Source organism: Colossoma macropomum, unplaced genomic scaffold, assembly GCF_904425465.1.
Source record: "Colossoma macropomum unplaced genomic scaffold, Colossoma_macropomum, whole genome shotgun sequence".
Lineage (NCBI taxonomy): Eukaryota > Metazoa > Chordata > Actinopteri > Characiformes > Serrasalmidae > Colossoma > Colossoma macropomum.
Genome location: NW_023494791.1, coordinates 23,309,978 through 23,330,684, shown reverse-complemented (window position 1 = coordinate 23,330,684; position 20,707 = coordinate 23,309,978). Strand labels below are relative to the sequence as shown.

General features: G+C 39.8%; 1 protein-coding gene across 20 annotated transcripts in view; it reads left to right on the top strand.

The window, feature by feature from the left end:
- Positions 1 to 2,480: 2,480 nt before the first annotated feature.
- camk2g2 (calcium/calmodulin-dependent protein kinase (CaM kinase) II gamma 2) overlaps positions 2,481 to 20,707 on the top strand; it is a 99,398-nt gene continuing 81,171 nt past the window's right edge. For 4 of the 20 annotated variants that reach the window (XM_036574489.1, XM_036574482.1, XM_036574487.1 and 1 more), the window contains exons 1-2: positions 2,486 to 2,733; positions 4,772 to 4,866. In XM_036574489.1, coding sequence (XP_036430382.1) covers positions 2,669 to 2,733; positions 4,772 to 4,866 — 160 coding nt within the window. In that variant the 5' untranslated portion in view covers positions 2,486 to 2,668. Of the gene's footprint in view, positions 2,734 to 4,771; positions 4,867 to 20,707 lie in introns of all 20 variants that reach the window. The other 16 variants (XM_036574493.1, XM_036574485.1, XM_036574494.1 and 13 more) reach the window with 9 other exon arrangements.

The window sequence follows — 20,707 nt, the reverse complement described above, 5'->3', positions numbered from 1 at the left end:
TTGATTCCGTCTGTCACTACAAAACCAGTCTCTTTTGGCATGCTCTCAGATTATTTATCCTCTAAAAGGGTGGTATTTGAGCATCAGTTACTGAAACTGGGTGAATCTGTAGCCGGCTAACTTCGCTAGCATTAGCGTCGCAATGTACAGCTCAAAGCACCACAGAACAACTCAATTTTTATATTTCTGTCACTTCAACACCAGTCACTTGAATTTGCACACTCAGTTATGAGTCTTTATCCTCTAAACGGGTGTTTTTAAGCATTGGTTAGCTGAAACAGTGCGTACTGTGGTGGGATGCACCATACAATTGTGTTAGCTTAGCCTAGCAGTTTACAGCTTAAAACACTATAGAACTACATCAACACCAATCAGTCCACTTTGCTCTCATGTTATAAGGTTTAATCATCTATACTTGTGATAGCAGAGTACCAGTTAGTCAAAGCAAACGCGTTCTGGGCTGTTTGGATCTTTTTGGCTAAGCTAAGCTAAACTAGCTAGGCGAGAGGAGCCAGCTAACATTATCTTAGGGTATGTAGTTACAGCTCCAAAGACCATAGAACAGTTTTAATTTTGGCTTTCTGTCCCATTAACACGAGCCACTCGATCTATCTTCCTCCGCTCAGTATGCTGCGAATCTTCGAGAGACTACAGAAGTACTGCGCCAGTCACCTGTGCTTCGTGGTGGCTTGCTGCTTTCTTTCATTGGGAGAGCATACTGTTCCCCTGGGTGGCTGGGTTTGGTTCTTCGCACTGTCTTCCTGTCAACTGCTGGCCTCCCTCCACTGCCTCAGAGCACTCCCAGCCCTTTCAGGCGGGAGGCTCTGCCCAACTTTTGCACAGGGCCTTTGGTGGCTTCATCATGCCCTCTACCACATGCCCCGCTTTGAAACTAAACATGGCGCTCACTACATCTATTCTTGCCCCGGACTGCCAGTGTCAGCCATCCTCTTATCCTCATGGGTGCTAACTCACTCATCACGGTGTGGAGGTGGACTGCTGTGTCTTCCAGCTTGAACCCTGCAGGTACCATTTCTAGCTGGACCACTATGACTGTCGACCCTGTGTTCAGCAGAGCAGCGCATGGAGACGTGGCACAAGTCTGATATGGACATTCGCCCCACCACGACTACTGTCAGTTCGCTGGGCAGTGTTCATCCAGTCGTATGTTCTGCGTAGTCGGCCCATATGTGGCATGTGGACTAGCAGTATCCGAATACTGCGAAACTACTAACAACACCATGTATCTCTCTAGCGCTTTCTCTAGGGCCTCCTGAAAATCACATGGGCGGGCTAACTCTGTGTGAATGCGTAGCTCCATTAGAGACAGTGCCCTGATGAACTGGTCTCTGGCTGGCTTGATCTGTACATGAGGTGGTATATGAGCAGAAGCTCATCTAGCTAAGGTTAAATATCGTCAGCTTGGGCTCTTAATGGCTCCTAAGCCTGTCTTCACCAGTTACACAGTTCACATTGAAGGAGCTAAGGCTGTAAACACTGTCCAAAACGCCTCCTAAGCACAACAACTAATGCACTGTAATCAGACCTTTCGCTAGGGTCAAGCAATAGCAGGCAAGCTAATGCGTCACTGGTTGTACAAAAGCGTCAGCTGCAGGGCTTTCTGTTCATCAGTCCACTCAAACTATTTGGCTATCATTTCAAGGAGTTTTTACCACTAGGCATCGTCCATGTGGGCCACCATCTTTGTTTACATCTGCGCTCAGGTTTTCTGCTGTTGTTGCAGAGCAGCACAACTTGGTGGTTAGCCTCAGGCATGCTGGCGTGTTCACGTTCCTTGAAGATGCACAGTTGCTGTCATCCTTCTCAATTTTCTAACAAAGTGCTCCATCTCTCCTTTTCATTATGAGCTTATCGACTAACGGCCAGTGGCCGAATAATCTCATTATCTCCCAGTCAAGCAAACTTTTACTCCTTGACACCAACTGTAGCAATCACTTTTATTAAAAAGGACACTGCTTATGCACAAGTTGTTGTGCTTTATTAAAGGGCTGTAGTTGGCCACAGCCACGCTGTACACAAGAGTTTTTGTCTAACAGTTCACTGTAAACTTAGCTACATCTTGCTTCCTAGACTGTCAGCATTAGATTGACATAATACTTCCTAATCTAATAGAAGACACTCGGGCTAGCCCCGCCTTCATAATAAAAGTCCTAGTCAGATCAACCCAAAGAATAAATGCTATAGAACCAACACTCTAAAATTAACATTATGAACACACTACAGTATCATTGAGCGTGTTTAAGTGACCACGCAAAATCCTAGTGATTTCCTAGTGTGTATACTGCGTCTATCTGTCCATCATGTAGACTACACCACTGTCCGTTTGTGCGGATGCATGCTGCCTGCTGATCCTAGTGCACACTAGCTGTTGGCAGGAGATCACCTTCTTCCAGAGACTGTGTGTGTGGCAATGCAGCATCTGATCTCAGACTTAACGTCTCTACTTCCATCTCCTTTCTCTCTCCACACGAGGGGGAAATCTCGCGTTTTTCTCTCTCTCTTGCCACCTCCGCTAGCAGCGCTACAGCACCTCATCCTCCCCCCTCCCTCCTCCCTTTCCCTTTTGCGTGTACGAGATCAGCCTCCCCAAAACCTGAGCGAGGCAGAGCCACCGAAACGAGAGGCGATATAACACCCTCAGTACAACATGGCTACAATCGTAACCTCCACCAGGTTTACAGACGAATACCAGCTCTACGAAGAGCTCGGAAAGTAAGCAAGCAGCAGCGCTGCGGTTTTTGTTTATCTGTTTTGTTTCTTAGTTACACAGCGAGCTTCACCTTCTCTTTCCTGGCTCGTTCGTTCGGTTTGTGTACTTTACTTGACTGGAGCCTCTGCCTAGCATAGCCTGTCAGAAACAGCAAGGCAACCAGGAAGCCTGAGTGTTGATACATTTTAGATGTTCGTTCTCGGCTAAGCTGCTGTGTACTGTAGTTGTTCTTAATGTTGTTGTTAGCTCTGTACTGAGGCACTTTAACGTCGTGCTAGCTCGCTACATGAGGCAAAGCTACATGCGTGCCCGTGTTTCTCTTCGTTCTTCATGAAATATGTGGCTGCTGTGACAAACCAGGCTTCTTAATTTAAGCATAAAGATAAATCGAGTCTAGATGTGATTTTAAGTCGTGTGGCCGTGTGTTTGAACGAAGCTGAAGTTAGCCTCTTAATCGACAGCTTGTTCGAATTTCCCGTTCTACCTTAAATGGTGCAGCAGTTCCATTCGGGCGAACCACCGACAGAATGTACTCGCTGCAACATTTAAGGTGGAATGGAAAATTAGCCTTATTGTACTTTATACATCAATGAACATTTACTACCTTTTTAAATACCATTGCTGAAGACGACCACGCAAGAAGATAGAAAGCAACGGCAGACTGCTAACGATGGCTGTTGCTAGACAGCCAGCTGTCACGAAAAAGCAGAAAGTTGCCCGTTACTGCATTAGCAAATAGCCTGTGCCACTGTCATGTGCGCTTCAGACACTTGGATTCACCGCGTTTTGTTTGTCCAGTCTCTGATGGAGATCCACAGCCTGCTCCCTAGTGTCCGTTGGAAATGAATGATGTGATCGCTGCACACAGTCGCCTCAAGCTTTCAAGCCTTGCTGTAAACTGCACTAGGCCTGTTTGCAGACCATGTTATTTTACTGCGTAACAAGCTGCTCTCACACTGGGCTACTTCAGCAGTGCAGTGGTGCTTGGGCAGGATGGTGCCCTCACAGCATGGTGCCCTCCACCTGGAGCTCTCATCGCAGCATCCATTTCTCCATTCATCTGAATTGGCACTAGTGCTGTGCGCTGCAGTGTGTATACTTTGTCCATCACAATGCACTTAATTCTTACATTACATATTTAATTAGGTGTATTGTGTTTTTCTACTCTATCCATTATATCAGCTTTTATGCATTGAGTTGATATAGACGTCCAAACCATGTATTGATCTGAAAGTGATTAGCAGCCAAAAGTCTATTTAAATACTTGGAGATTATCCTGTAGAACTCGATGAGATACTTAAAAGAAACTGCATTACTGTGATAAGTATACAGTGTGATTGCTGATGATGGAAAGTGGCAGTCATTTAATAATAATAAAAATGTCAATAATAATAGTCATAGTCATTTTAGGTGCAAGGATCAAGAATTTTTATGTCCGATTCTAATTTCTTTACAGCCAAATTGGCAGAATATTTTTTTTGGCTGATTTTAATTTGACTTTTTTTTTTTTATTCCTAAGCTCACACTATGCGGGATAAGTGAACATAAGAAAGACCCTATGACATTTCCAGCACTTCTTATTACCAAAACTTGCAGTATAAAGAACAATTATTTGCTCTTTACATTAAATTACAAAGTTTAACTCTGTTGTCTGTTTGAATAAAGTGAATTATGTAAAGTGCTATATCAAAAGTAAGAGCACTTAGCTATTTAGCACAAGTCATACATTATTGTGCATTTAGATACAGTGTGAATGCACTTACTTGCTTCAGGGTGTTTACATCTTAAAGTTGCAACACAGATCTACCAAAATAAAACAGTAAACTGGACGATTTCTGGTTTCATGTTTTGAGCAAAAATGGATTTGACTGATTCCGATCGTGCATCCCTGATATTGTTTTATTTGTGTAGTGCTTTTATTAAACCCAGCTTTAATTTCAGTGGCTTGTTGAAATATATATGAATATGTATCACTTGCTACAATTTAACAGACTGTATATGTGTAACATTGAAATCCTTTTTTGTTTTACTTGAAAACAGGGGTGCCTTCTCTGTAGTCCGGCGATGTGTAAAGAAATCAACTGGCCAGGAATATGCTGCTAAAATTATCAACACAAAAAAGCTGTCAGCAAGAGGTAAGACATGCAGCTGCTTGAGTCTTTTGTTGTCCTCATCTGCACCCAAGCACACTGTCTCAAAGTGTTTACTGAAATCTTGGGGTGCTGTTTTCATTCATTTGCTTTCCTGATGATGTTGCATCAGCAGCCCAAGTGCAAGCTGTAACTTACTCTCAGTGTGGTCTCCAGTTCCAGCCACAAGCATTTGCAAAAAGCTGTTCCTTGCACTTTCCCATACTAGCAATAGCGAGCAACATCAGATCACTAAATATAATATTTAAGGGCATCTGAATGTGGAGTTTATTTACACATGGCTCTCCCTAACAAATGAAGTTCAGTGTTTAGCTGTGGATTTTACTGTTGAACATCTTTGGTAAGGTGCAGTCCAAGGAGAAGCTGTTTTCTGTTCAGTGACACTCAAATACAGCAGCTTGAATATAGCAGTGGGGTATATAAAAGCTTTTTGGCTTGTGTTTCTTAGAGTTGGAGAATAAATAAAACCGCCTTAATATCTGTCATCTGTTGCACTGTATATCTTTATATTTTATTATATATTATAATATGTAACGTGAGAGAGGATGGTATCACATTGTTGCCTGTGTATTTCATATGTGTGTATATATATGACATGGTTAGTTTTCTTTCCTTCCCCGCTTTCTTCTACATCGTCTTGTCCACTGACTAGACTAGTTGCACTTCAGTGCTGTCAGTATCACTGGGGCTAATTAAGCTCCCGGTGAGGAAGGACTGGATACATGAGCCTCAGCCTGCTGTTCTGTCACAAGAGAAACAAAAGCTGGGGATCTATTTCTGGAAAGTGGACACTCCGAGTACCTGGCTCTTAGCATATCAAATTGAAGCTGTCTTGTTTGACACTGATGGAGATGGATAATTATTTGATTATTCCTTCACCTTTTGTATGTTCACATGTAAGAGACTAGAAACAGAATGGAAGCATTTGCTCCCTCCAGAGCTGAAGAGTTCCAACTTCACTTATAGATTATATATATATATTGTTAGATTATTCTTCTCATTTTTTTCTGAAATGTTCACACCACACTCGAGGTGCATCAGCGTCCACATTCATCTCTGAGTGCTTAAATTACTTGTAATTAACTTTTCCACAAATGGAAATCTTTTAAAATTCATTCTTGTTTTCCACGATCATTTACATCATTGTTGTGTGTCAGTATACAGGCTACCTTGCTCATCACTGGTCATCTCCCAACTGGTAAAGAGCTTTACCAGTTCTCTTGTCAGTTACTTAGTTCTCACTTGCTGTGGCATGGCTACAATACTGCAGATGTGGCTAGCTGTCTCACTGCAACACTCAGCATGTAATTGATGAAGTTCCTTCAGAGTGACGAGATGAATAGCCTGCTCAGTATTTCTTTTGGTGTCAGATTCTCTAAAATTCCATTCCGTGTTTCCATTCATGTGAAGGTATACGCCACGCTGACCTTCTTCATATTCCATGTGTAATGAGTCACATGATTGGCCAGCCAGTCATTAATGTTATCTGTCTACCTGATAAGTTACGGTGTATGTTTTTATTGTCTAAACTGTCTGAAGTTATAACCATTGGTGAATAATTTGTAGTGATGTAATAACATTGTTTGGCTAATATTACAGAATATCGCAAGAAACTATCTGGGGGACTTATTTTGAAACTGTCAGCATGAATAATGCCGTGTTAGCTGAGTGGGCTTTAGGGGCTGCACCGGATGACGGTAAAAGCCACTGGAAAATATGCTTGCATTGATGGAGAGTGATCCTTTTAGATAATCTGTAGTTTTGTGGGTAGTTTTGTTTTACATAGCATCTGATGTCATCTTGTCGCTTGTCACAGACATATCTCGCTACCGCAGCTTTAACCTATGTTAATTCAGCTTGACCTAACCTGGACAAACCTAATTTAACAAGCTGTGCTTTTTTGCAAATGACATTCATTTTTTTTTCTGATACTTATTTAATATTGTCTAAGTTGAGTTAATTAAACTTGGCGTAGATAAACCTCATTTACTTTGGCTGACTTAGATGATGTTAGGCAGAAAATAAGTGTCAGAAAAGTGAATGTCATTAGAAACAACATCAGCTTGAAATGCAAACAAGAACAGAAGAGCTCTTGAAAAACTGAAGCTGACCAATTTTTTTTCCTTTTTTGGTTTATAAGAATTGAGAGATTTTTGTTGCAAAACTCTCTAAGTAGACAAGCTTTATGTTGTGCTGCTCACACAAATCAGTTAGTTAGCTTTGCAGCTGGATTTACTAAATTGCTGGAATATGGTGGTTATACTTTGAATAAAACAACCAGATTTATGTCAATTTTAAAGTGAACCTGAAATCAGAATGGACGTTTTTTTTTGTTAGTTAAGGTCCCTGGTCATATTAAGCACAGTTCTTCATACCATGCCGTATAAAAACCATTCTTGTTTTCCTGTCATTTTCCATCAAAATTTAATTACATTTGCAAGACACTAAAACAGTTTTCACAGAGGAATGCTCACCTACCTCTGAGATCCTCTCTGATACCACATTTCACTTGTAGATGTCATAGAACAGAAGAAAAAAAGTTATGGCTTTCAGTTTATGTTGATTTTAAATGGTCCTTATGTATGTCTACTGGAAATCATTTATTTTTTGTGATGAATGTGTTGGTGAGTTTATAGAGGCCCTAAAGTAGAGCTAGCCCAGGCCCTAGAGTGCCTTAATACAGCCCTGAGCATGAAGTACGAAGAATGGTGCTGTACGTTTTTCTGCTTTAAATGAGGCTGTTAAATTGAACTTACCTTGTTGTTCTGAGGCCACATGATGCTACTTCGCTAATACTCTGTTGTTCAGCATGTAAAGAATAACTTGTATTTAGTCCTTCCATCTTTCAGGGCTAATTTCAGGTCATCCAAGCATTCTTTCATTATGTTAAATATAGGGCTGTCAAAGGTAACATGTTAATTCATGTTAATTAGCTTGTGCGTGGCTGGTAAACTAGAGTCCTGTAGAGAAGTGCACAGCACAGTTTTCGTGTTTTCTTTACTCAAGCACATTCAAGTGAAGTCAGGGCGTGATATGAACATGGTGTCTCAAATCAGGCAAAACATTAAACTGTACAGTGTTCTATCCTAACCGGTCTGATATATCTTCTTTAATAACTACTTAGCTGTAAAATAAGCTGTTTTTAATTGAAGGACTATTATTCAAACACACTGCTACCCCACAGGGCAGAATATACAGCTAACAACATGCACGGGTATGTAATCTTGTGGCTCAGAGAAATAATTTGTGGACAGAATTCTTAAAACATGCTCATCAAATATGCACTATAGTTAAATTTACAAGCATCAGCACCGAAAATCAGTCTGGTGCTGTTTTTTGTCCTTGTGTAATTTTGGCCATGTGAATATTGTGTCTTCTAAATTAGTTACTCCCAGTGATGTCTGCCTGCCATTGAAACTGACGACATGCTCAACAGTACATCATTCTCAGAATCATACTCCAGCCACACATTGCTTCTTCCACTCTGACTCTGAACTTTCTAAGCTGCTTCTATTTTTCATAGTCATTGTTGTTATCTGGTACTGTTTTTGATTGTCAGCACTGCCGCTGGCAGTAAAGCTCTATTTTTATAACACTGTCATCCTGGAAGGCTACAAAGAAATGCTCTTCTAGAAAGTTCTGGTGTTCTAGGAAGAAGTAAGTCACATTAACTACTGCAGTTTTACGTTTACAGTTGGTGAATTCAGACAGTCTGATTCTGATGTGATTAGTTTCGTGTCTGACCAAACATGCTCTGGATCTTGTACTGGAGACTGAAAAAAGTTGTTAATAATAGTGGATATTTGTACATGTGTGGAAATACTGGTGTTTTTTGTGTTGGGGAAAACTGCTCTGTTGATTTGTTAAAAGGGAAAGAAAGCAAAAAAGGCGATTGGCTACTTCAGCCACAGGAGCTGCACTTTTAGTGGCCAAAATGTTGTGGCACCAAGCAGTAGGCAGTGTTGACCCCTGAAGATACCGTTACACTTTGTGAGTGTGTGCTATTTCAGGCTAGATTTGTTACAGTATTGTATCGGATTTATCTCCCCATCCCCAATATGTGATTCAGCATTTTCTGCTGATGTCAACATGATCCTGATGCCCATCTCTAATGATCTCCGTACCATAGATAAAACCAAGGTAGTAAGTAATGTAAGTTAGTGTAAGGTTTACCAAATGTGTTAGGTTATTTTCAATTAAACTGCAGTGGAATCCTTTACATACTCTTTTTATGAACTTTAGTATTGTTTTCTTTATCATTTGCCTTCTTAAGTTCTTACAGTAAAATATATTCATGACCTTATTCTTTGTGTGTGTGTGTGTGTGTGTGTGTGTGTGTGTGTACTGAGAGAACCAAATGCCTGAACACAAGGACTGATGGTTCAGTTCTTGAGCTACTAGCTGAATTATAAGAGGTCTTGCTTTTGTGTCTTGGTCCCCATGGATGGCCAGTAAACGACACATTTATTTAAAAGGACCAAATTAAAAAAGCAAAAGTAATGAGATCAGTGCATTTTTGGCCGCATTGGCTGGAATCTTTTCAAGTATCCTGGCAACTGTTCCTCTTCGGACTCAGGTTGGCTGGCACCAAATTAAAAAGTAACAGTCCCATTCATTTAGGGGGGACCTATTCAAATGCCAGGGCTCCATCTCTCTAAATCTGCCTCTACCCTGTGGCCTTAATCAAAGCTGAGTGAGAGCCTTGCTCATGCCAGCATGTTTTACACAGACAGGCCCTGCAATCAGCTGTCTCTGATCCTCCATCCACTCCATCATCTGTTAAAAGGGCACGGCTGTGACTGTTGCCAATGCCTTATTTATGGGTTCAATATTCAAAGGAAGACAAACAGCAAAATCCATGTAGTTCATCACTGCGCTTCTGCTTCTTGGGAGAACAGGCTTATTGTCCTTAACTGCTGCTCTGAATTCTGTACTGAGAATTGTGTCTGAGCTTTTTTTGGAAGAAGCCTGTTCCTGCATTTATCAAGAAGAAGGTTCAGCCCGTACTTGAAATAGTCAAAGGTAGCTGTATATATCTGAAAAAATGAGCATTGAACATTAAAATAATTGATTATAATTAATTCTCACGTTTGCAAAATCAGCTTGGTTGGATCACCACCTTCAGACACTGTTTTACTTCCCCAGTAAAAAGAATACAGAAGCTAAAAAACTGTTTCCAAAGCGAGTCTCTGTGCTCTTTGATAAATGCATGTAATTTGTATAATTTTGTATAAGACAAGAGAAGCAAAGTGTAACCTTCTCAGGGTTAGAAGTATACAGAGTATGTCCTATTCATATCATTTCCTGCTCATTTGTTTTTGTTTTTTGTAGACTTAATGCACGTTAGATATTAACTGTGTTAGTGGAATATGTTTCTTCTTGTGTTCCAACATTTTTGCCTCTGCAGTACATTTTCATATCTTAAGTTTTGCATTTGCGTGAAGTGCAAGATTATGTATGTAACATTATGTAAATACTTGCACAGAGTCCATTTTAAGCAAAGAACCTAGCCACCCACAGTAAGTTAGTTACCCACAGTAACCACAGATACTGTAGTGTGACTGTAAGCCTCAAAACACGTCATGTCTGCCCATCATTTCAGGCCTCTCTTTGAGGCTTTTTCTGTTTGAATTTCTGCACAATATGGACAGATTACTAGTGTTGAGATTGTGTTGCTACATTTTGCAATAGCAGCATGCCTTGCAGCTTATTAAAAACATGTTGCTCAGTCAGTAATGACATAGTTCAAGATCAGTCTGCATTGTTTTGACCAACTTTCTTTGAGGATGCTCAAAGAAAATAGTAAAAGTTAAACTGTAGTTGATACGTTGCAGGAACACTACCCAAGTTTTTGCATGCAGCGTGTGGAAGAGCTTTTTGTACAGGCAAGATATCTGTCTGCCACAGCGAACACATTTAACTGGTGCAGCTACAATCTCATCTGTGTGAGGTACAATAAATGTGGCATTATGTAGGATATCGCATCACCCTCCATTTTAAAGTTCAGTTGTGTTCACGTGTGGGAGTACTAGTGTCTTGCTGTGGTTTGCATGAATTAAGTCAATAAATGGGCAACATTTTTACCGGGACTGCCACCAGGCACAGGCCTCTGATCTATTAATATATGAACAATCTACAATTTTATGAAAATACAATATATTGTGCAGCCCTAATTGTCTGGTTCCTTTTTCATGTGTGATATCTTCATTTTGTTTATGTGTGTGCAGCACGGTGGTCAGCAGTGCGGCTTTGAGCTTCGTGGTGCCCCTGGCTGAGCCACACACACACACACTGCTAGCTCACACTGCCGGTTGCAGATGATGTCAGAAGGCGCATGGAACGGCACTGCTGAATAATTGACATGCGCCGCCTGCCTCAGCTCGAAATGGGAAAGGGGGCACGGACCTCTTCCTCTCCCCACTGCTCCCACTCTCTCTGTTTTTCTGTCTCTGTCAATCTGGCGCTCCTCCTTCATGTTCTTTCACTTAATCTCTCCTTCTCTCTCACTCTCTCTCCCTCCCTCTCTCCTTATCTCTGTCTCCCTCTATCCCTCTCTCATACCGTCCCTCTCTCCCTCTCTATTTCTGGTCAGGTGCTGCATTGTGTTCTTGCTGGGCTATCATGGCTTTGTAAGGCTTCCTTGCTGTTTGTTGGAGGCCGATTGGCGGAGGCCTGATAAACGTAGCAGCACGGCTGCCGTTGTGAATGTTTAATGGAACAAACTGTGCATTTTTAATGAGCCCAAGTTAAGTATGTGTGTGTGAGAAAGAGAGAGAGAGAGAGAATATATGAGGATTGTGTGTTCTGTGTACTTAATATGCATTTTGAGTTTTGATATGGCGTTTCTTTGACTCTGTATATACCCATTTCATCAAATGTATGAAAAATATAATCAACTGAGAAATCTAAATCTTTATACAGAGCTGTATAGATATGCTGATGGAATGTAGTGGAGTGCCCCTCCCCCTTCTATTAGCAGTATTCTCCCATTCCCTTTGTTCTGTTGGAAGCGTACATGCCAACTGGGATGTGGTAGTCAGGAAAGCTGGCTGGCAACACTGAATACCCCCCATTTCCATTCCGTTAGAGTTCAGCCCTTGCTTTTGCTTTTTTGCCCACTCCCTGAATTAGAATGAAGGAGCTCAAGAGTCTGTTATTTACCATGAGATCTTATCTGTCATTCGATTGTGGCAAATGTGCAAAGGGTGTAACTTCAGCAGAATGCTAGTTAGATATTGCATGAGTTGCAGTAAAATTTGCAGTCCTTAAACATGTAGTATTCTGCCTTGATACAAAGCAAATAGCAGCTGAACAGCTAATAGAAATAGAAAGCATGTGAAAATGAAACGGTCAAAAGACATGGCACCTGCAAAGAGAACCCCAGGTTGCCTACTACCTAGAAATGACACTAATCTGATACCAGGTATCGGGCCAACATAAGCAGAAAATGATTTATGCGACATTAGAAAAAGATCAGATCATGTAACAAATCTACCCTGAAATGGCTCAGCATCATGTTGTTATCGGTATATTTCTTTTTGTGGGTTCAAAGTGTACCATGGTGGCCTACATTTAGATGCTCATCTCAAGTGAAATACTTCACTTAAAAATTGGCAGCATTTCTGGATCATGTTTATATATGGTTTCTTCTTTGTGTTCTTTGTGTTTTAGAGTTTTAACTTGCATTTGTGAATGCAGCGACGAACTGTTTTCACAGACAGTGGCTTTCAGCAAAAAAAGCAAAAGTTTTTTGCTGTTTCGCAGTGAGAAACGTTTTCACCACCTTTCACAGAGTGGTGAGCTCCTCCTCATCTTTACTTCTGAAAGACTCAGCCTCTCTGGGATGCTTTTTTATACCCAGTCATGTTACTGACCTGTTGCCAATCAACCACCACGTGTTTTATTTTTAGTATTACACAACTTTGCCAGTCTTTTGTTGCCCCGTCCCAACTTTTTTGGAATGTGTTGTTGGCGTCAAATTCAAAATGGGCATATATTTTTGCAAAAAACAATAAAATTTCTCTGATATGTTGTCTTTGTACTATTTTCAATCAAATAGTGGGTTAAATGCCCATTGCACATCATTGCGTTTTGTTTTTTATTTATATTTTGCACAGCTTCCCAACTTTTTTGGAAATGGGGTTGTACTTTGCAGAGGTGTCGCCTTCAAGATGTTCCGTTTGGTATAGTTGAATAGCTACAAATGAGAAAAGCATTTATCCCTTTACAGACAACTGTAAAGACACGATCTAACATGATTTAAAAATCACATGATTTGAGCTGCGTGTGATAGTCAGTCTCCTGACTGGTCTGCCAAAGTGAAATGACTGTTGGAGTCACTGTTGGAGTTGGCAAACTCTTGATTTGTTGAACAGGCCAGCATTGTATTTCTTATTTGAAACCACAATTTCATGTACTCTTTTCCACATCCCATTATTGTTAGCTTCCCACACCTGTTCAACTCTGCAGCTGTTAATGGGGTGTTGTGGTTCGAGAACTGCTGAATCATTCAAAATAAAGTGCCTTGAAGAGTGAGGCGTTTGAGGAATGTGCTGGGAGAGGGAGGGTGCTTGCTGAACAGTCTTAATAACCTTTTAGTTTTTGGCACTCTGTATATCTAAAACATACAATGATAGGGAAACACCATTGCTTAATGCTTCTCACTGAAATGATTTAATTATGAACTGGCTGAACCATCTAAATCATGGACACCCTGTCCTGCTTCCAGAGGACTACTAAGGAGTGTGAAAGTTCAGGACGGGTGCATTACATTAGGGTTTGGGAATACCCCCCATAACAGTAGGTCCTGATGTCCAAGGCAGCGCAACCATTATCTAAATAATTTTCCTCCCACATATTCCTCTGACACATTTTTTGTATGCATTACAGTATGAGACGAGGACAGTTGAATTTATAGTGATATGAAGATATGATATAGTTATATGTGAAAAGAAAATAAATTGATGAGAATTTTGTTTGATTATTGATCATCCTTGCCCTTTAGACATAATATAGTTTGAGAAGACAGCATGTCTTTGAAGAGCATAAACAGGATCTGGTACTTTATCAGGTGTTCTTTTGATGTTTCACCACCTTACCTCCAAAAATAGCACACTATTATTAGTAGCTCAGACCTCTAACTTCTTTGAGTCTGAGACTATTTAAATGACTAATATTCTATTATATACAAAAAAGCTTGAAAGCATAAAAAGTACTGTATTGAGAAGTCTTACTGCTCAAGTATTATACCAGCAGTATACCAAAAGACTAAGAAAGGAGACATACAATGACAGAGTTCTGCAATACTTACTGCTGTTTAGACACTCTCACTGCCTTCATGCAGTAGAGCTCTGTCCCAGGGGACCACTTTAAGGCGTTCACTTGGTCAGGGTGAAAATCATTAGGTCATAAAATCTCAGTTCCCTCCATTGTATTGTCTGCTTTGAGTATGTCGACCACTGGTTGCACTGCTGAGAGCTGAATCTGAGGTCCCAACGACAGGGCTTGTGTCTGGGCTGGGCCAAGATATACCATCTTCAGCATGTTAATGAACTTCTCAGTGACATGACCAATAGGGGCCAAAACTGAGTTGACGGAAACAGAAGGAAACATCTAATTATGCTTCTCTGCTGCAGAAAGCTTGTAGACAAATTGCCATAGTACACCAAAATCATCCTCTTATCCTGCTCTAAGGAAAAAAGATCAAGATTTTGTTTGTTACGTTAACGTTTAGAGATTCCAGTCATCATCAGTGGTGACAAAAGCATGTTTATTATTTCTCATTTGTAGCTCATAAAAAACAAGTGGAAAAAGTGCAGAGTGTAAGCTTTGTCATTGCTTGGGATGTGCATTGGTACTCGAGTGCTTGATGAACTAGGGGTGTAATGATTCAGAAAATTCATGATTAAGTTCAGTATCGCAAGTGTCTTGATTCAATACATTTTATGATATAGCGGAAATAAAGAGTGTCTAAAATGTGCCTTAAAAAAGAGGTATAAATTTGGTTTTCCATGATATGGACTCTTTACTATGTTTATTTTTCCATTTTCAGTTTATTAGAGCACTCCACAGTAGAAAAGCTGTGCTATGTAGTGTCCTGATCTAACGCTTTTTTATCTTCAAGCCAGCACACTAACCTGTTAATCATGATGTATTAATACGAAACACGGCAATACAGTCCGAAATGTTATTGTTCCACCCGTATGGATAACTGTTCCAGGTGGTAGTATTTAAATATGAAGATAATTATTCAGGTGTCTGCTGTGTGGCTTAATGGAATCACTGTTACGTTTTAATATGGCTGTATAATGTGACGGTTTTGCTTGCATTTAAGATTTAAGTAAGTATATTATACTGTACTACTACAAAACACAAGTGCCTTGGCGTGAGTGCGTTTCCAAGGAGGCGTGCTGCGGATTTATTAAGAAGTGCAACCGTAACTAGACTAACTAGTCTAGCTGCTGTTAAATAGAACCAAAGCCGATGAAAAGATATTTCCTTGTTCCCTGTGTTACCTTTGTGCCCTGACATGTTGGCACATTATCCACAGAGCATAATTTGATGAGGACTCCTTACTGTCCTCCACTGTGCCTGTTAGCTGATTAGCTTATTCGAGGAAGCCTCTGTTGCTCAAATGCTGTAACCAAACGATTTTCTTTAGCTAATTTTGAATAATTAGACATGCTTTCAGATGTGCCCCCTTGCAAGCTGTGAACGTTTTGTTGATGCTACTGATTTTTTTATTCATTTTTATCAGGTGAAAAGCCTGTGTTTTGTCTTTGCCGTGACGTTTAAGTCTTAATGATACTTGAAAATCCAAATTAGTCAGCATACACATCCATAATCAATGCCATTTTCGAACAACAGCCTAGAACCGGTTGATACAGAATGAAAAATGTAAAAATAATTTTGTAAATACTTACTGTAACTACTTTTACATTATGTAAAACAAAGCAGTGACACGCAAGGCCTAAGATGCCTAAGGATTAAATGATAATTGAAGGCTGAGAAGGGCACCATTGGTCAGGTAAATATGATGAGAAACAATAGTTTGCCGTCTCAAAGCAAAAGCTTCTCTGAATCTGATACTTGTACTATAGAAACATACAACACAGAACTATCATGCTGTTTACACAGCAGTGCGGAGAAGCAGCAGCCAGGCATTTAGGAAAGGGCCAGGATATGTTCTATGATGAGCATATGATACGAGCGTGTGGTGTCCAGTGCAAACACTGATGCGGATAAACACCATTATTCATATTCACAGGGCTGACTCACTGCTTGCATCGTTTTAGTCCTAACCGGCAAAGCAATGTGGTTGATGTCTGTGTACGCTGTAGGCCTGGGCGATATCTAAAAATAATTAGCACAGTATCTTGTTGTTTAAATATAATATTTAATGGTTATTGATTAAAAGAAAAACTAATGAAGTCACACATTGAATAATATAATACTGAGTAATCCAGCATCATTTGAATACTAGCCTACTTCACCTGTCATTTTAATAAATATGTGCTAATAGCGCTTGTAATAGAACTTGCTAGCGATTTCCAAAGCCGTGCCCACGTGCTTTACGTATTAAAAATAAGGCGTTTTCTGTTGTTATAGTGGTGTCGCGCTGGAATTCAGCTGTAGATGCCTTTGGAAAAACATGTACTGTTATATTTTCAGAATTTAACTCTGAACAGCCAGGACAGGCTAGAGCTAGAGAACGTAGCTGCTCTACAGTAAAACCCAGTCACTTTAGCCGTCTGTTTTACAGCAGGTCAAACTGAAGATGAAGTTCCAGAGCACGTCTGCATTTCTTTCGGTTCCATGCACTCAAGCTGAACGTGATGTAAAGCAAAATAACTTTAAGGGGGAGAGTTGTGCTGTAGGTAGAGCTAGCATCACAGTGTGTAGCAGAGAACACTAACAAGCAGCTTTGTAACAAACCTCTCTCTCTCTCTCTCTTTCTCTCTTTCTCTTTCACCTGCACACTTCTTAAAGGAACATGAATCCTAATTTCCCTACATATTTAGCAAGCCTGTTTAACGATAAATTAGTCCTCTCTAGTTCTCTCAGTTTCAGTTATCGCCTTTTAAGAATAATCATTGGGTTACTTGTCAATAATGGATGATATTCGATTACATCGTCCTGGCACCCAGGCCTAGTGCACAGTGAAAGTGATGCTGTCTGAATTTTTTTTTAATTTACCAATGTGATAACACTGTCCAGTTTGTTTCTTGGTTGTTGACAGCACGCTTGCCTTTCCGATATGGAAGTGAAATCCTCAGGTGTTTGTTGTGTGTGAAGGGGAGGGAGCCATAGACAAGGGCATACGGGCAGCTTCCTGGAATTAGACTGCATAGTTTCAGCACCCACGCCAAAGCAAACCCCTTGATATTTAACTCTGCAGGGTTTGCCAGACGTAAAAGTGATCTCAGACAATCTCATGCTCATTTGTAGTGATGTCATTGTCATAGCTTAATCTTGTAAGTCTGTTTTGCTTTAAATTTATGGAGTAATTGGGAAAAGTACACTGTCAGTAAGATTTCAATGAAAGTTAATGTGGAAGTGTTGATACATTGTGCTACTACAGTGAAACCACTTTAACCTTGTGTATGTCCAAAACTGTTGCGAGGTATCTGATTGGTCAGAAGGACTTCAATCGATATCTGAGCTATTTGGTGTTAGTCTGCTGTAAGTGTAGTCAGTTAGTCAGAAAAGAGACACAGAACAGTGAACTGTTTTTGAGAAAACTAGGACTGCAGTTAATGATTGTTTCCATAATTGGTTAATCAGAGTATTGTGATGTCGGCTAGTTGGGAACTGAAAAAGTGAAGTTAATAGTTTGTGCGTAATTAATGTTAAAATGTAAAATGAATACTCAATGTTTTAATTAAAATAAAAGATACAAATACAATGATGCTTCATATTTAAAAGGACTACTACAGCTACAAAATCATATTTACAGAAAACAAGAAAAAAACTAAAAGGACTTATGAAGGGCATAGCAACAGATCTTCTGCACTGCTCTTGAAAAGGCTGTTTTAATCAGTGTGAAAAGTGCAGAAACAATAAAGGGAACAAATCATTTTCCCACTAATGATAAAGCAAAGCTTAATTAATTTGTTTCTTAGTTTAGTGGCCAGTAAAATCATAATCAGATCTGATATTACAGATCACGTGTTAGACACGAAGTCCTGAAGCTCAAAACAGCACCGAGCATGTATGAGGTCAGACAAATTCAGACAGATAAACTAGTAGTCCACGTAGCCGTCTAGAGTTTCCACTGTTTTTCAAAAGATCAGTTTTTAGTGACCTAAAATGCTGTCTTTGACCCTGTTTATACCTGGTCACTTAATGTGACTAGTATCTGAATTGTAACCTAATAAGATTTTCACTACATACATTTACGCTTACTATAATCCTGATACTTAAGATATATTAAGTGATCAGTTGTAAACTGCGTCTTTGTGTGGACGGAAGGCTAACATGTAGAAAAAAAAAAATGCATTTTCAAAATGTAGTAACAAAATATCGTAATTTACCCCTGCAGTGTTTTAAAAATGCAAATTTGAGGGTACTGCTCTGGATTGATGTTCATTATATTTTATTAAGTTTTATTTAAAAGCAAAATCTATTAATAGAATTTATGCAATAGTGCAATAATGATAAAATTGTTTTATTCTTAGTTATTTTCAGTTATTAAACCAAAAACATCTTTTCTTATTCTCATAGAATGTTTCCTTATTTGAGATAATATTCAATACAGTGTTTAAAAATGAAAATATTCAATAGTTGCAGCCCTGCTGAAAAGTGGACAATAACACACTGTGTTTAACTTTTGTCTGTGGTTTTAACATTTTAGTTTCTCCCTTAGTTCCCTCTGGTTCGTGCACCACTCACAACCCTGCATCGCTGGCTGTGTTTTCTTTTATTAAGTGATGTAACATTAGATGGGAAACGTAAGCTTTGTCAGGCCAACTAATCAATATCAAGATTCATTGCCATGATGTTATTGATTGAATTGATTGTGCCAGCCCTTGTGAAAACTCTTATATGCTATAACTCAGTTGGTTCTGACATGGCTGGCAGCTGGTTTGAATGCTCAGGCTACTGTCAGAGAACCAGACACTGACTGAACAGAGCTAACACTGCACACCATTCCTGAAAAGCACACGTGGAACGGCGACTTGGCACAGGCGTGTGTGGGCCTGAGATCGGTATGACAGTATGAATCTCTCTCTATTTCTCTCTCTCTCTCTCTCTCTCTATGGGGATATGTAGTACCTGTTTTGTTTTAACCGCTGTGAAACCTCATGGCATCTAAAGCATGTGACAGGATAATCCTGACTGATCACGGGGAGACGTAGTAACACTGTCCATCACCTGACCATCTGGCACAGGGCTGGCTTAAGCTAGCGGACACACGCCCACGTCCATGTTAACGTAAAAAAAAAACCCCTGAGGTTTATCTGTTCTCTTTGTTCTTTAGTCAAATAATTAATTTAAGAAGAAGACTCTGGGCTTTGATTATATGTCACAGGCTCTGTGTGTTGCACACAGAGGTGTGTTTTTATATTATAGAGTGTATTTATATTATAAAGTCAGTTTACATGTCATTATAAAGGTCCTGTAGGCAGTTTCACTAGCAGCACTAATGAGTTCCATAGAATACAAAACATCAAGTTTCCTGGCGTTTGTGTTTGTTGAGATGACGTCTCGATGTCATTGTAGTAAGATAAAGTTGACTTGTTGCTAACAGGCTACATAGCAGGTATAGTTCAAGTGAGCATGATGTTTCTCAACCACTTACATTTTTTAAAATGTGGATTTTCCCCTTAAATCAACAGTAGCATAGTGTAGACATTTTTAAATAATTTGTTTGTTGTTGCTGTCTTAGTGAGCATGTCACCAGTCTCCCACTGTGCATATCAGGGAGACTGTTTTATAACCTCTTTTTTAAATGTTTGCCTTTGTCTACTGGAGTCTATAACCTTTCACAAAACACACATTCACACCCTTCCTAGAAACAGGGAGTTCTTGGTCAGGTGAATATTTGTAGAGCCTATCTACAGTTGTAGTAAAATATTTGTTATTGCAGCTCTGTTTGGATGAGCATGTATAGGATTTTGCAGGTTGTCTAACTGGTCAGGCTGCTCCTGTCTCGCACTGCCTTTATTCAGAAATAAAGTTGCCTTTACTGAATGTCATGTAGCAACACCTATGTGTTTTTTTGCTTGTGAGCACAGGAGTAGGCCTATACATCACTTCACTGGGACCACCAAACGCTGTGGTCAGCAATTTAAGATAACAGGTGTTGTGCCGAATTCGCTTCCCCTGCAGAATCCGTCTCCTCTTTTTCCATGCACTTCACACAGGCACGTTAACACTAGATTACATTTGCGAATTCTGGTGTTACTAATTGTAGACACATTTTTACAGAATCTACAGAATATCTAAAAAATTCAGGCTTACCGGTTATTTACTGTTATGCAAAAGTTTGGACGCCCCTTGTCAAATTGTTGATTATCTAAGTAAAAATAAGTTAAATGTTACAGTTAAAAGAAGTGGTAAGTGTAAATGTGTGCAACCTTAACAGTTAAATTATAAAAGTTAGCTGATTTTAAATGACATGCATTAACTAGGTGTGCTATATTAATTAACATTACCTTGGATCGAGTAGTGCTGCATTGGAGAAGAGCAGGTTTTTCCAGTCACAGCTGTAGATAAAGTATGTTTCATAGTTTTTATCATCTGTCTCTTTTAACATCAGTCTATGTAGCACGGCGACAGCAGGAATCACATCCGAGGCTAATACAGCCTAGGAGCTCACATGTGG